At 44.0% G+C, this 16,165-nt stretch overlaps 1 protein-coding gene across 1 annotated transcript in view; it reads right to left on the bottom strand.

The window, feature by feature from the left end:
* LOC122922423 (Myb related transcription factor, partner of profilin) overlaps positions 1 to 16,165 on the bottom strand; it is a 91,660-nt gene that overhangs the window by 36,209 nt on the left and 39,286 nt on the right. The window contains exon 2 of the mRNA XM_044273024.1: positions 626 to 1,063. Coding sequence (XP_044128959.1) covers positions 626 to 1,028 — 403 coding nt within the window. The 5' untranslated portion in view covers positions 1,029 to 1,063. The remainder of the gene's footprint in view (positions 1 to 625; positions 1,064 to 16,165) is intronic.

Raw genomic sequence — 16,165 nt, 5'->3', positions numbered from 1 at the left:
ACATACAGATTATACAGTCACCACTAGAGGGAGCTCACTACATACAGATTATACAGCCACCACTAGAGGGAGCTCACGACATACAGATTATTTAGCCACCACTAGAGGGAGCTCACTACATACAGATTATACAGTCACCACTAGAGGGAGCTCACTACATACAGATTATACAGCCACCACTAGAGGGAGCTCACTGCATACAGATTATACAGTCACCACTAGAGGGAGCTCACTACATACAGATTATACAGCCACCACTAGAGGAAATGTCACACAGTCGAGGGAGGAGAAGAGTATGGGTCACGGACTAGATGCATCTGTTAAAGGCCATCATAATAACTGAACAAAGTAAACCTGAGAATAAGACTGAAGCCTAACTGTAAGGTGCACGAACATGCCTGAGTGACCATTAGATCTTTAGACCCCCCTCTACTTTTATCTGGAGTCTCCAGAACTTGGTGGAGATCAGTACCAAGAAGCCGCTGAGGAGAAGATAAGGATTATAATAAAGAGTAAACTATGATAACGTCACTGACCTGAGACTCTATAACTACAGCAGCTGGAAGACCGGTCACCTGAAATCCTCGGAGTGGAGAACTAGGAGTATCTGCAATCTAATGCTCACCCATAGCTCCCAGCTGTGTCCCATGGACATAGGACTCCCTCCCAGGCACTACCCCAGGCCCCAGGATGGCAAAGATGGTTTCCTCCTCTGCCGTGAGAACATCCTCTGCTGTCCCATTCTGCGTGGAATGAGGGATGCGAGCCAGCTTCTCCTTGGTCCGCCTCTTAAAGTCATTCCAGCGTTTCTGCACTTCCTGGGCGGTTCGCTTCCAGTTGGTGATGGCATTGATCTTTGCAGCGATGCCCTCCCACACCCGGCGTCTCTCTGCCACACTGAGGCGCCGGCTCTGCGCACCATACAGCATAGAATAATGGGCTCGCACTTCTCTGATAAGAATCTGGTTCTCTTCATAAGAAAATCTGGGCTTACGGAGGCGGGTCACTTCCTCCGTGTCGCCAGACATGGCGAGGGCATTCACTATGGCCTCCAGTGTTCTGGCTACAGGAGAATAGAGAAAAGAGATGAAAGTGGTTATGCTGGGCAAGCCGATCGTCCACTGCACAGTGAGCATAGCATGCACTACTCAAAACACAAGGAGGCGGCTGCAGCAAGCGGGGTCGTGTCACAGCAGCAGCATTAACGCTGTACGATTTCTAGCCTTCCTGTAGTCTCCGCTTGTAATTCTATATACACTGTATTCTGGAGCATTAATATCCTTCCTGTAGTCTCCGCTGGTAATTCTATATACACTGTATGTATTCTGGAGCATTAATATCCTTCCAGTACTGACCGCTGGTAATTCTATATACACTGTATGTATTCTGGAGCATTTCTATCCTTCCTGTACTGACCGCTGGTAATTCTATATACACTGTATGTATTCTGGAGCATTTCTATCCTTCCTGTACTGACCGCTGGTAATTCTATATACACTGTATTCTGGAGCATTAATATCCTTCCTGTAGTCTCAGCTGGTAATTCTATATACACTGTATTCTGGAGCATTAATATCCTTCCTGTACTGACCGCTAGTAATTCTATATACACTGTATGTATTCTGGAGCATTAATATCCTTCCTGTACTGACCGCTGGTAATTCTATACACTGTATGTATTCTGGAGCATTAATATCCTTCCTGTACTGACCGCTGGTAATTCTATACACTGTATGTATTCTGGAGCATTAATATCCTTCCTGTACTGACCGCTGGTAATTCTATACACTGTATGTATTCTGGAGCATTAATATCCTTCCTGTACTGACCGCTGGTAATTCTATACACTGTATGTATTCTGGAGCATTAATATCCTTCCTGTACTGACTGCTGGTAATTCTATATACACTGTATGTATTCTGGAGCATTAATATCCTTCCTGTACTGACCGCTGGTAATTCTATACACTGTATGTATTCTGGAGCATTAATATCCTTCCTGTACTGACTGCTGGTAATTCTATATACACTGTATTCTGGAGCATTAATATCCTTCCTGTACTGACCGCTGGTAATTCTATATACACTGTATGTATTCTGGAGCATTAATATCCTTCCTGTACTGACCGCTGGTAATTCTATACACTGTATGTATTCTGGAGCATTAATATCCTTCCTGTACTGACCGCTGGTAATTCTATATACACTGTATGTATTCTGGAGCATTAATATCCTTCCTGTACTGACCGCTGGTAATTCTATATACACTGTATTCTGGAGCATTTCTATCCTTCCTGTACTGACTGCTGGTAATTCTATATACACTGTATTCTGGAGCATTAATACCCTTCCTGTAGTCTCCGCTGGTAATTCTATATACACTGTATTCTGGAGCATTAATATCCTTCCTGTAGTCTCCGCTGGTAATTCTATATACACTGTATGTATTCTGGAGCATTAATATCCTTCCTGTACTGACCGCTGGTAATTCTATATACACTGTATGTATTCTGGAGCATTAATATCCTTCCTGTATTGACTGCTGGTAATTCTATATACACTGTATTCTGGAGCATTAATACCCTTCCTGTAGTCTCCGCTGGTAATTCTATATACACTGTATGTATTCTGGAGCATTTCTATCCTTCCAGTAGTCTCCGCTGGTAATTCTATATACACTGTATGTATTCTGGAGCATTAATATCCTTCCTGTACTGACCGCTGGTAATTCTATATACACTGTATTCTGGAGCATTTCTATCCTTCCTGTACTGACCGCTGGTAATTCTATATACACTGTATTCTGGAGCATTAATATCCTTCCTGTAGTCTCCGCTGGTAATTCTATATACACTGTATTCTGGAGCATTTCTATCCTTCCTGTACTGACCGCTGGTAATTCTATATACACTGTATGTATTCTGGAGCATTAATATCCTTCCTGTAGTCTCCGCTGGTAATTCTATATACACTGTATTCTGGAGCATTTCTATCCTTCCTGTACTGACCGCTGGTAATTCTATATACACTGTATTCTGGAGCATTTCTATCCTTCCTGTACTGACCGCTGGTAATTCTATATACACTGTATTCTGGAGCATTAATATCCTTCCTGTAGTCTCCGCTGGTAATTCTATATACACTGTATTCTGGAGCATTAATATCCTTCCTGTAGTCTCCGCTGGTAATTCTATATACACTGTATTCTGGAGCATTAATACCCTTCCTGTAGTCTCCGCTGGTAATTCTATATACACTGTATTCTGGAGCATTTCTATCCTTCCTGTACTGACCGCTGGTAATTCTATATACACTGTATTCTGGAGCATTAATATCCTTCCTGTAGTCTCCGCTGGTAATTCTATATACACTGTATTCTGGAGCATTAATATCCTTCCTGTAGTCTCTGCTGGTAATTCTATATACACTGTATTCTGGAGCATTTCTATCCTTCCTGTAGTCTCCGCTGGTAATTCTATATACACTGTATTCTGGAGCATTTCTATCCTTCCAGTAGTCTCCGCTGGTAATTCTATATACACTGTATTCTGGAGCATTTCTATCCTTCCTGTAGTCTCCGCTGGTAATTCAATATACACTGTATTCTGGAGCATTAATATCCTTCCAGTAGTCTCTGCTGGTAATTCTATATACACTGTATTTTGGAGCATTAATATCCTTCCAGTAGTCTCTGCTGGTAATTCTATATACACTGTATTCTGGAGCATTTCTATCCTTCCTGTACTGACCGCTGGTAATTCTATATACACTGTATTCTGGAGCATTTCTACCCTTCCTGTAGTCTCTGCTGGTAATTCTATATACACTGTATTCTGGAGCATTTCTATCCTTCCTGTAGTCTCCGCTGGTAATTCTATATACACTGTATGTATTCTGGAGCATTTCTATCCTTCCTGTACTGACCGCTGGTAATTCTATATACACTGTATTCTGGAGCATTAATATCCTTCCTGTAGTCTCCGCTGGAAATTCTATATACACTGTATTCTGGAGCAATTCTATCCTTCCTGTAGTCTCCGCTGGTAATTCTATATACACTGTATGTATTCTGGAGCATTAATATCCTTCCTGTACTGACCGCTAGTTATTCTATATACACTGTATGTATTCTGGAGCATTTCTATCCTTCCAGTAGTCTCAGCTGGTAATTCTATATACACTGTATTCTGGAGCATTTCTATCCTTCCTGTACTGACCGCTGGTAATTCTATATACACTGTATTCTGGAGCATTTCTATCCTTCCTGTACTGACCGCTGGTAATTCTATATACACTGTATTCTGGAGCATTAATATCCTTCCTGTAGTCTCCGCTGGTAATTCTATATACACTGTATTCTGGAGCATTAATACCCTTCCTGTAGTCTCTGCTGGTAATTCTATATACACTGTATTCTGGAGCATTTCTATCCTTCCTGTAGTCTCCGCTGGTAATTCTATATACACTGTATGTATTCTGGAGCATTAATATCCTTCCTGTAGTCTCTGCTGGTAATTCTATATACACTGTATTCTGGAGCATTTCTATCCTTCCTGTACTGACCGCTGGTAATTCTATATACACTGTATTCTGGAGCATTAATATCCTTCCTGTAGTCTCCGCTGGTAATTCTATATACACTGTATGTATTCTGGAGCATTAATATCCTTCCTGTAGTCTCAGCTGGTAATTCTATATACACTGTATTCTGGAGCATTTCTATCCTTCCAGTAGTCTCCGCTGGTAATTCTATATACACTGTATTCTGGAGCATTTCTATCCTTCCTGTACTGACCGCTGGTAATTCTATATACACTGTATTCTGGAGCAATTCTATCCTTCCTGTAGTCTCCGCTGGAAATTCTATATACACTGTATTCTGGAGCATTTCTATCCTTCCTGTAGTCTCCGCTGGTAATTCTATATACACTGTATGTATTCTGGAGCATTAATATCCTTCCTGTAGTCTCTGCTGGTAATTCTATATACACTGTATTCTGGAGCATTTCTATCCTTCCTGTACTGACCGCTGGTAATTCTATATACACTGTATTCTGGAGCATTAATATCCTTCCTGTACTGACCGCTGGTAATTCTATATACACTGTATGTATTCTGGAGCATTAATATCCTTCCTGTAGTCTCAGCTGGTAATTCTATATACACTGTATTCTGGAGCATTAATATCCTTCCTGTAGTCTCCGCTGGTAATTCTATATACACTGTATTCTGGAGCATTAATATCCTTTCTGTACTGACCACTAGTTATTCTATATACACTGTATTCTGGAGCATTAATATCCTTCCTGTAGTCTCAGCTGGTAATTCTATATACACTGTATTCTGGAGCATTAATATCCTTCCAGTAGTCTCCGCTGGTAATTCTATATACACTGTATTCTGGAGCATTTCTATCCTTCCAGTAGTCTCAGCTGGTAATTCTATATACACTGTATTCTGGAGCATTAATATCCTTCCTGTACTGACCACTAGTTATTCTATATACACTGTATTCTGGAGCATTTCTATCCTTCCTGTAGTCTCCGCTGGTAATTCTATATACACTGTATGTATTCTGGAGCATTAATATCCTTCCTGTACTGACTGCTGGTAATTCTATATACACTGTATTCTGGAGCATTAATATCCTTCCTGTAGTCTCAGCTGGTAATTCTATATACACTGTATTCTGGAGCATTAATATCCTTCCTGTAGTCTCCGCTGGTAATTCTATATACACTGTATTCTGGAGCATTAATATCCTTTCTGTACTGACCACTAGTTATTCTATATACACTGTATTCTAGAGCATTAATATCCTTCCTGTAGTCTCAGCTGGTAATTCTATATACACTGTATTCTGGAGCATTAATATCCTTCCAGTAGTCTCCGCTGGTAATTCTATATACACTGTATTCTGGAGCATTTCTATCCTTCCAGTAGTCTCAGCTGGTAATTCTATATACACTGTATTCTGGAGCATTAATATCCTTCCTGTACTGACCACTAGTTATTCTATATACACTGTATTCTGGAGCATTTCTATCCTTCCTGTAGTCTCCGCTGGTAATTCTATATACACTGTATGTATTCTGGAGCATTAATATCCTTCCTGTACTGACTGCTGGTAATTCTATATACACTGTATTCTGGAGCATTAATATCCTTCCTGTAGTCTCAGCTGGTAATTCTATATACACTGTATTCTGGAGCATTAATATCCTTCCTGTAGTCTCCGCTGGTAATTCTATATACACTGTATTCTGGAGCATTAATATCCTTCCTGTAGTCTCCGCTGGTAATTCTATATACACTGTTTGTATTCTGGAGCATTTCTATCCTTCCAGTAGTCTCAGCTGGTAATTCTATATACACTGTATTCTGGAGCATTTCTATCCTTCCTGTAGTCTCCGCTGGTAATTCTATATACACTGTATTCTGGAGCATTTCTATCCTTCAAGTAGTCTCCGCTGGTAATTCTATATACACTGTATTCTGGAGCATTTCTATCCTTCCTGTAGTCTCCGCTGGTAATTCTATATACACTGTATTCTGGAGCAATTCTATCCTTCCTGTAGTCTCCGCTGGTAATTCTATATACACTGTATGTATTCTGGAGCATTAATATCCTTCCTGTACTGACCGCTAGTTATTCTATATACACTGTATGTATTCTGGAGCATTTCTATCCTTCCAGTAGTCTCAGCTGGTAATTCTATATACACTGTATTCTGGAGCATTTCTATCCTTCCTGTAGTCTCCGCTGGTAATTCTATATACACTGTATTCTGGAGCATTTCTATCCTTCCTGTAGTCTCCGCTGGTAATTCTATATACACTGTATTCTGGAGCATTAATATCCTTCCTGTAGTCTCCGCTGGTAATTCTATATACACTGTATGTATTCTGGAGCATTAATATCCTTCCTGTAGTCTCCACTGGTAATTCTAGATACACTGCATGTATTCTGGAGCATTTATATCCTTCCTGTAGTCTCCGCTGGTAATTCTATATACACTGTATGTATTCTGGAGCATTTCTATCCTTCCTGTACGGACCACTAGCAATTCTATACACTGTATGTATTCTGGAGAATTTCTATCCTTCCTGTACGGACCACTGGCAATTCTATACACTGTATGTATTCTGGAGCATTTCTACCCTTCCTGTAGTCTCCGCTGGTAATTCTATATACACTGTATTCTGGAGCATTAATATCCTTCCTGTAGTCTCCGCTGGTAATTCTATATACACTGTATTCTGGAGCATTAATATCCTTCCTGTAGTCTCCGCTGGTAATTCTATATACACTGTATTCTGGAGCATTTCTATCCTTCCTGTAGTCTCCGCTGGTAATTCTATATACACTGTATTCTGGAGCATTAATATCCTTCCTGTAGTCTCAGCTGGTAATTCTATATACACTGTATGTATTCTGGAGCATTTCTATCCTTCCTGTACTGACCGCTGGCAATTCTATATACACTGTATTCTGGAGCATTAATATCCTTCCTGTACTGACCGCTGGTAATTCTATATACACTGTATTCTGGAGCAATTCTATCCTTCCTGTAGTCTCCACTGGTAATTCTATATACACTGTATGTATTCTGGAGGATTTCTATCCTTCCTGTAGTCTCCGTTGGTAATTTTATATACACTGTATGTATTCTGGAGCAATTCTATCCTTCCTGTAGTCTCCGCTGGTAATTCTATATACACTGTATGTATTCTGGAGCAATTCTATCCTTCCTGTAGTCTCCGCTGGTAATTCTATACACTGTATGTATTCTGGAGCATTTCTATCCTTTGTCTGTTCAACGCTTGTTATTCCAAATACACTAAATATTCTAGAGCATTTCTATCCTTCTATACACTGCTGGTAATTCCATATACTATACATACTTGCCGCTGGCAATTCTATATACAATGCATTCTGGAGCATTTCTATCCTTCCTGTACTCACCGCTGGTAATTCTATATACTGTGCTGCCCATAATTATTCAGACCCCTGGCAAATTTTGACGTAAAGTTACTTTTATTCAACCAGCAAGTTTTTTGTTTTTTTACGGGAAATGACATCGGTGTCTCCCACAAGATAGTAAGACGATGGACAAGATGGATTATTGTGGAAAAAACATTTCTCAGCTTTTATTTACATTGAGCAAAAAGTGTCCAGTCCAGAATTATTCTCCCCTTCTCAATAATCAATAGAAAAGCCGTTATTGGCTATTCCAGCGATCAGACGCTTCCTATAATTGCAGAGCAGCTTTTCGCAGGTCTCCACAGGTATTTTTGCCCCTTCATCTTCAGCAATGAGCTCCAGATCTTCCAGGTTGGAGGGTCTTCTTGCCGTCACCCTGATATTTAGCTCCTCCACAGATTCTCCATTGGATTCCAGTCTGGACTCTGACTTGGCCACGCCAAGACGTTAATGTTGTTGTCTTTAACCATTTCTTCACCACTTTTGCTGTGTGTTTTGGGTCATTGTCATGCTGAAATGTCCACTGGTGCCCAAGGCCACGTTTCTCTGCAGACGGCATGATGTGGTCGGTGAGAATCCTCATGTATTGCTCTTTTTTCATGGTGCCATTTACTGGGATTAGGTTTCCTGGTCCATTGGCTGAAAATCCCCCCCAAAGCATTAGGTTCCCTCCACCATGTTTGACAGTGGGGATGGTGTTCTTTGGGTTGAAGGCTTCTTTTTTACACCAAATGAAGGAAACATCATTGTGACCAAACAATTCAATTTTTGTTTCATCTGACCACAACACAGAAGACCACAAGTCTTCTTCTTTGTTCAGATGAGCTTTTGCAAAGGCCAAGCGAGCTTTTGTGCCTTATCTGGAGAAGTGGCGTCCTCCTTGGTCTGCAGTGTGGAGTGTCTTATCTGGAGAAGTGGCGTCCTCCTTGGTCTGCAGGTGCCTTATCTGGAGAAGTGGCGTCCTCCTTGGTCTGCAGGTGCCTTATCTGGAGAAGTGGCGTCCTCCTTGGTCTGTAGTGTGGAGTGTCTTATCTGGAGAAGTGGCGTCCTCCTTGGTCTGCAGTGTCTTATCTGGAGAAGTGGCGTCCTCCTTGGTCTGTAGTGTGGAGTGTCTTATCTGGAGAAGTGGCGTCCTCCTTGGTCTGCAGTGTCTTATCTGGAGAAGTGGCGTCCTCCTTGGTCTGTAGTGTGGAGTGTCTTATCTGGAGAAGTGGCGTCCTCCTTGGTCTGCAGTGTCTTATCTGGAGAAGTGGCGTCCTCCTTGGTCTGTAGTGTGGAGTGTCTTATCTGGAGAAGTGGCGTCCTCCTTGGTCTGCAGTGTCTTATCTGGAGAAGTGGCATCCTCCTTGGTCTGCAGTGTGCAGTGTCTTATCTGGAGAAGTGGCGTCCTCCTTGGTCTGCAGTGTGCAGGTGCCTTATCTGGAGAAGTGGCGTCCTCCTTAGTGTGCAGGTGTCTTATCTGGAGAAGTGGCGTCCTCCTTGGTCTGCAGTGTGCAGGTGCCTTATCTGAAGAAGTGGCATCCTCCTTGGTCTGCAGTGTGCAGTGTCTTATCTGGAGAAGTGGCATCCTCCTTGGTCTGCAGTGTGCAGGTGTCTTATCTGGAGAAGTGGCGTCCTCCTTGGTCTGCAGTGTGCAGGTGTCTTATCTGGAGAAGTGGCGTCCTCCTTGGTCTGCAGTGTGCAGGTGTCTTATCTGGAGAAGTGGTGTCCTCCTTGGTCTGCAGTGTGCAGGTGTCTTATCTGGAGAAGTGGCGTCCTCCTTGGTCTGCAGTGTGCAGTGTCTTATCTGGAGAAGTGGCGTCCTCCTTGGTCTGCAGTGTGCAGTGTCTTATCTGGAGAAGTGGCGTCCTCCTTAGTGTGCAGGTGTCTTATCTGGAGAAGTGGCGTCCTCCTTGGTCTGCAGTGTCCGTTTGATTGTCTGCCTTGAGACATGGCCACCAGCAGAGCCCAGATTCACCAGGATGGCCTTGGTGGTGATCCTTGGATTCTAACTATCCTCCTGGCAGCACGGGAGTCACTTTTGGCTTCCAACCACGTCCTCTGAGATTTTCCACAGTGCGGAACATCTTGTATTTTTTAATAATACTCTGCACTGTAGCCACTGGAACTTGAAAACATTTAGACATGGCCTTGTAGCCCTTTCCTGACTTGTGCGCAGCCGCAGGTCCTCGCTGAGCTCCTCTGTCTTAGCCATGACTGTCCACAAACCACCTGCAGGGAGCTGCTGCTTTTCACCTGTTGAGTGGATTAAAACAGCTGTTCCCAATTAATCCGGGTAATTAGGAGGCTTTAGAACAGCTTGGACTATTTGGAATGGTGTAGAACTTTGGATTTCCCCACAGACTGCGACAGTTTGTGAAGGGTGTGAATAATTTTGGACTGGACACTTTTTGCTCAACTGTAAATAAAAGCGGAGAGATGTTTTTCCCACAATAATAACGCCTCTTGTACATCGTCTTATTATCTTTTGGGAGACACCGATGTCATTTCCCGTCAAAAAATTACTTGCTGGTTGAATAAAAGTAACTTTAAGTCAAAATTTGCCAGGGGTATGAATAATTATGGGCAGCACTGCACACTATGTATTCCAGAGCATTTCTATCCTTCTATACACTGTCAGTAATTCCATATACACTGCACGCGGTATGTATTCTGGAGCATTTCTATCCTTCTATACACTGTCAGTAATTCCATATACACTGCACGCATTCTGGAGCATTTCTATCCTTCTATACACTGTCAGTAATTCCATATACACTGCACGCATTCTGGAGCATTTCTATCCTTCTATACACTGTCAGTAATTCCATATACACTGCACGCATTCTGGAGCATTTCTATCCTTCTATACACTGTCAGTAATTCCATATACACTGCACGCATTCTGGAGCATTTCTATCCTTCTATACACTGTCAGTAATTCCATATACACTGCACGCATTCTGGAGCATTTCTATCCTTCTATACACTGTCAGTAATTCCATATACACTGCACGCATTCTGGAGCATTTCTAACCTTCTATACACTGTCAGTAATTCCATATACACTGCACGCATTCTGGAGCATTTCTATCCTTCTATACACTGTCAGTAATTCCATATACACTGCACGCATTCTGGAGCATTTCTATCCTTCTATACACTGTCAGTAATTCCATATACACTGCACACTATGTATTCCAGAGCATTTCTATCCTTCTATACACTGTCAGTAATTCCATATACACTGCACGCATTCTGGAGCATTTCTATCCTTCTATACACTGTCAGTAATTCCATATACACTGCACGCATTCTGGAGCATTTCTATCCTTCTATACACTGTCAGTAATTCCATATACACTGCACGCATTCTGGAGCATTTCTATCCTTCTATACACTGTCAGTAATTCCATATACACTGCACGCATTCTGGAGCATTTCTATCCTTCTATACACTGTCAGTAATTCCATATACACTGCACGCATTCTGGAGCATTTCTATCCTTCTATACACTGTCAGTAATTCCATATACACTGCACGCATTCTGAGCATTTCTATCCTTCTATAACACTGTCAGTAATTCCATATACACTGCACGCATTCTGGAGCATTTCTATCCTTCTATACACTGTCAGTAATTCCATATACACTGCACGCATTCTGGAGCATTTCTAACCTTCTATACACTGTCAGTAATTCCATATACACTGCACGCATTCTGGAGCATTTCTATCCTTCTATACACTGTCAGTATTCCATATACACTGCACGCATTCTGGAGCATTTCTATCCTTCTATACACTGTCAGTAATTCCATATACACTGCACACTATGTATTCCAGAGCATTTCTATCCTTCTATACACTGTCAGTAATTCCATATACACTGCACGCATTCTGGAGCATTTCTATCCTTCTATACACTGTCAGTAATTCCATATACACTGCACGCATTCTGGAGCATTTCTAATCCTTCTATACACTGTCAGTAATTCCATATACACTGCACGCATTCTGGAGCATTTCTATCCTTCTATACACTGTCAGTAATTCCATATACACTGCACGCATTCTGGAGCATTTCTATCCTTCTATACACTGTCAGTAATTCCATATACACTGCACGCATTCTGGAGCATTTCTATCCTTCTATACACTGTCAGTAATTCCATATACACTGCACGCATTCTGGAGCATTTCTATCCTTCTATACACTGTCAGTAATTCCATATACACTGCACGCATTCTGGAGCATTTCTATCCTTCTATACACTGTCAGTAATTCCATATACACTGCACGCATTCTGGAGCATTATCTCTATACACTGTCATAATTCCATATACACTGCACGCATTCTGGAGCATTTCTATCCTTCTATACACTGTCAGTAATTCCATATACACTGCACGCATTCTGGAGCATTTCTATCCTTCTATACACTGTCAGTAATTCCATATACACTGCACGCATTCTGGAGCATTTCTATCCTTCTATACACTGTCAGTAATTCCATATACACTGCACACTATGTATTCCAGAGCATTTCTATCCTTCTATACACTGTCAGTAATTCCATATACACTGCACGCATTCTGGAGCATTTCTATCCTTCTATACACTGTCAGTAATTCCATATACACTGCACGCATTCTGGAGCATTTCTATCCTTCTATACACTGTCAGTAATTCCATATACACTGCACGCATTCTGGAGCATTTCTATCCTTCTATACACTGTCAGTAATTCCATATACACTGCACGCATTCTGGAGCATTTCTATCCTTCTATACACTGTCAGTAATTCCATATACACTGCACGCATTCTGGAGCATTTCTATCCTTCTATACACTGTCAGTAATTCCATATACACTGCACGCATTCTGGAGCATTTCTATCCTTCTATACACTGTCAGTAATTCCATATACACTGCACACTATGTATTCCAGAGCATTTCTATCCTTCTATACACTGTCAGTAATTCCATATACACTGCACGCATTCTGGAGCATTTCTATCCTTCTATACACTGTCAGTAATTCCATATACACTGCACGCATTCTGGAGCATTTCTATCCTTCTATACACTGTCAGTAATTCCATATACACTGCACGCATTCCAGAGCATTTCTATCCTTCTATACACTGTCAGTAATTCCATATACACTGCACGCATTCTGGAGCATTTCTATCCTTCCTCTAGTCCCCACTTTAGTATGTGTGTTCCTGGATCTGACACAAGGTTGTCAGATGAAGGGGTTGTCAGCTCAGGGATGGCACTGCCGCAGCCGGACTCCAGTAAGCAGGGCAGACGGGTGCTGGTAGTGGGGGCTCCATTATTAGGGGAACAGATAGGGTGATCTGTCACAAAGACCGGGATCGTCCAACGAGGCGCTGTCTTCCTGGCGCTAGAGTTCGACACATCGCGGATCAGGTTGACAGATTACTGGGAGGGCTGGAGAAGACCCAGCGGTCATGGTCCATATCGGAACCAACGACAAAGTTAGGGGTAGGTGGAGAGTCCTTAAAAATGATTTCAGGGATTTAGATCTTAGGGTTAGGGCAAGGACCTCGGGGGGGGGGGGGGGGTAATTACATTATAGGAGGGGAGGATAGTGCAGATAGAGACCTGGGGGGGGGGGGTAATTACATTATAGGAGGGGAGGATAGTGCAGATAGAGACCTGGGGGGGGGGGTAATTACATTATAGGAGGGGAGGATAGTGCAGATAGAGACCTGGGGGGGGGGGGGGGTAATTACATTATAGGAGGGGAGGATAGTGCAGATAGAGACCTGGGGGGAGGTAGTGGGACTGGGGGGTAATTACATTATAGGAGGGGAGGATAGTGCAGATAGAGACCTGGGGGGGGGGGGGTAATTACATTATAGGAGGGGAGGATAGTGCAGATAGAGACCTGGGGGGGGGGGTAATTACATTATAGGAGGGGAGGATAGTGCAGATAGAGACCTGGGGGGAGGTAGTGGGACTGGGGGGTAATTACATTATAGGAGGGGAGGATAGTGCAGATAGAGACCTGGGGGGGGGGGTAATTACATTATAGGAGGGGAGGATAGTGCAGATAGAGACCTGGGGGGGGGTAATTACATTATAGGAGGGGAGGATAGTGCAGATAGAGACCTGGGGGGGGGGGTAATTACATTATAGGAGGGGAGGATAGTAGGATAGTGCAGATAGAGACCTGGGGGGGGGGGGGGGGGTAATTACATTATAGGAGGGGAGGATAGTGCAGATAGAGACCTGGGGGGGGGGGGGTAATTACATTATAGGAGGGGAGGATAGTGCAGATAGAGACCTGGGGGGGGGGGTAATTACATTATAGGAGGGGAGGATAGTGCAGATAGAGACCTGGGGGGGGGGGATAGTGCAGATAGAGACCTGGGGGGGGGTAATTACATTATAGGAGGGGAGGATAGTGCAGATAGAGACCTGGGGGGGGGGTAATTACATTATAGGAGGGGAGGATAGTGCAGATAGAGACCTGGGGGGGGGGGGTAATTACATTATAGGAGGGGAGGATAGTGCAGATAGAGACCTGGGGGGGGGGGGTAATTACATTATAGGAGGGGAGGATAGTGCAGATAGAGACCTGGGGGGGGGGGGGTAATTACATTATAGGAGGGGAGGATAGTGCAGATAGAGACCTGGGGGGGGGGGGTAATGGGACTGGGGGGGTAATTACATTATAGGAGGGGAGGATAGTGCAGATAGAGACCTGGGGGGGGGGGTAATTACATTATAGGAGGGGAGGATAGTGCAGATAGAGACCTGGGGGGGGGGGGTAATTACATTATAGGAGGGGAGGATAGTGCAGATAGAGACCTGAGGGGGGGGGGGTAATTACATTATAGGAGGGGAGGATAGTGCAGATAGAGACCTGGGGGGGGGGGGTAATTACATTATAGGAGGGGAGGATAGTGCAGATAGAGACCTGGGGGGGGGGGTAATGGGACTGGGGGGGGTAATTACATTATAGGAGGGGAGGATAGTGCAGATAGAGACCTGGGGGGGGGGTAATGGGACTGGGGGGGGGGTGATTACATTATAGGAGGGGAGGATAGTGCAGATAGAGACCTGGGGGGGGGGGTAATTACATTATAGGAGGGGAGGATAGTGCAGATAGAGACCTGGGGGGGGGGGTAATTACATTATAGGAGGGGAGGATAGTGCAGATAGAGACCTGGGGGGGGGGGTAATTACATTATAGGAGGGGAGGATAGTGCAGATAGAGACCTGGGGGGGGGGGGGTAATTACATTATAGGAGGGGAGGATAGTGCAGATAGAGACCTGGGGGGGGGGGGTAATGGGACTGGGGGGGTAATTACATTATAGGAGGGGAGGATAGTGCAGATAGAGACCTGGGGGGGGGGGTAATTACATTATAGGAGGGGAGGATAGTGCAGATAGAGACCTGGGGGGGGGGGGTAATTACATTATAGGAGGGGAGGATAGTGCAGATAGAGACCTGGGGGGGGGGGTAATTACATTATAGGAGGGGAGGATAGTGCAGATAGAGACCTGGGGGGGGGGTAATTACATTATAGGAGGGGAGGATAGTGCAGATAGAGACCTGGGGGGGGGGTAATGGGACTGGGGGGGGTGATTACATTATAGGAGGGGAGGATAGTGCAGATAGAGACCTGGGGGGGGGGGGGGTAATTACATTATAGGAGGGGAGGATAGTGCAGATAGAGACCTGGGGGGGGGGGGGTAATTACATTATAGGAGGGGAGGATAGTGCAGATAGAGACCTGGGGGGGGGGGGTAATGGGACTGGGGGGGGGTGATTACATTATAGGAGGGAGGATAGTGCAGATAGAGACCTGGGGGGGGGGGGGTAATTACATTATAGGAGGGGAGGATAGTGCAGATAGAGACCTGGGGGGGGGGGGGGGATAGTGCAGATAGAGACCTGGGGGGGTGGGTAATTACATTATAGGAGGGGAGGATAGTGCAGATAGAGACCTGGGGGGGGGGGGGGGGATAGTGCAGATAGAGACCTGGGGGGGGGGGGGTAATTACATTATAGGAGGGGAGGATAGTGCAGATAGAGACCTGGGGGGGGGGTAATTACATTATAGGAGGGGAGGATAGTGCAGATAGAGACCTGGGGGGGGGTAATTACATTATAGGAGGGGAGGATAGTGCAGATAGAGACCTGGGGGGGGGGGTTAATTAC

This window comes from Bufo gargarizans, unplaced genomic scaffold (genome assembly GCF_014858855.1).
Source record: "Bufo gargarizans isolate SCDJY-AF-19 unplaced genomic scaffold, ASM1485885v1 fragScaff_scaffold_347_pilon, whole genome shotgun sequence".
In the NCBI taxonomy this organism is placed as follows: domain Eukaryota; kingdom Metazoa; phylum Chordata; class Amphibia; order Anura; family Bufonidae; genus Bufo; species Bufo gargarizans.
Note: the sequence above shows the minus strand (reverse complement) of the source record. Positions and strands in the feature narration are given on the sequence as shown.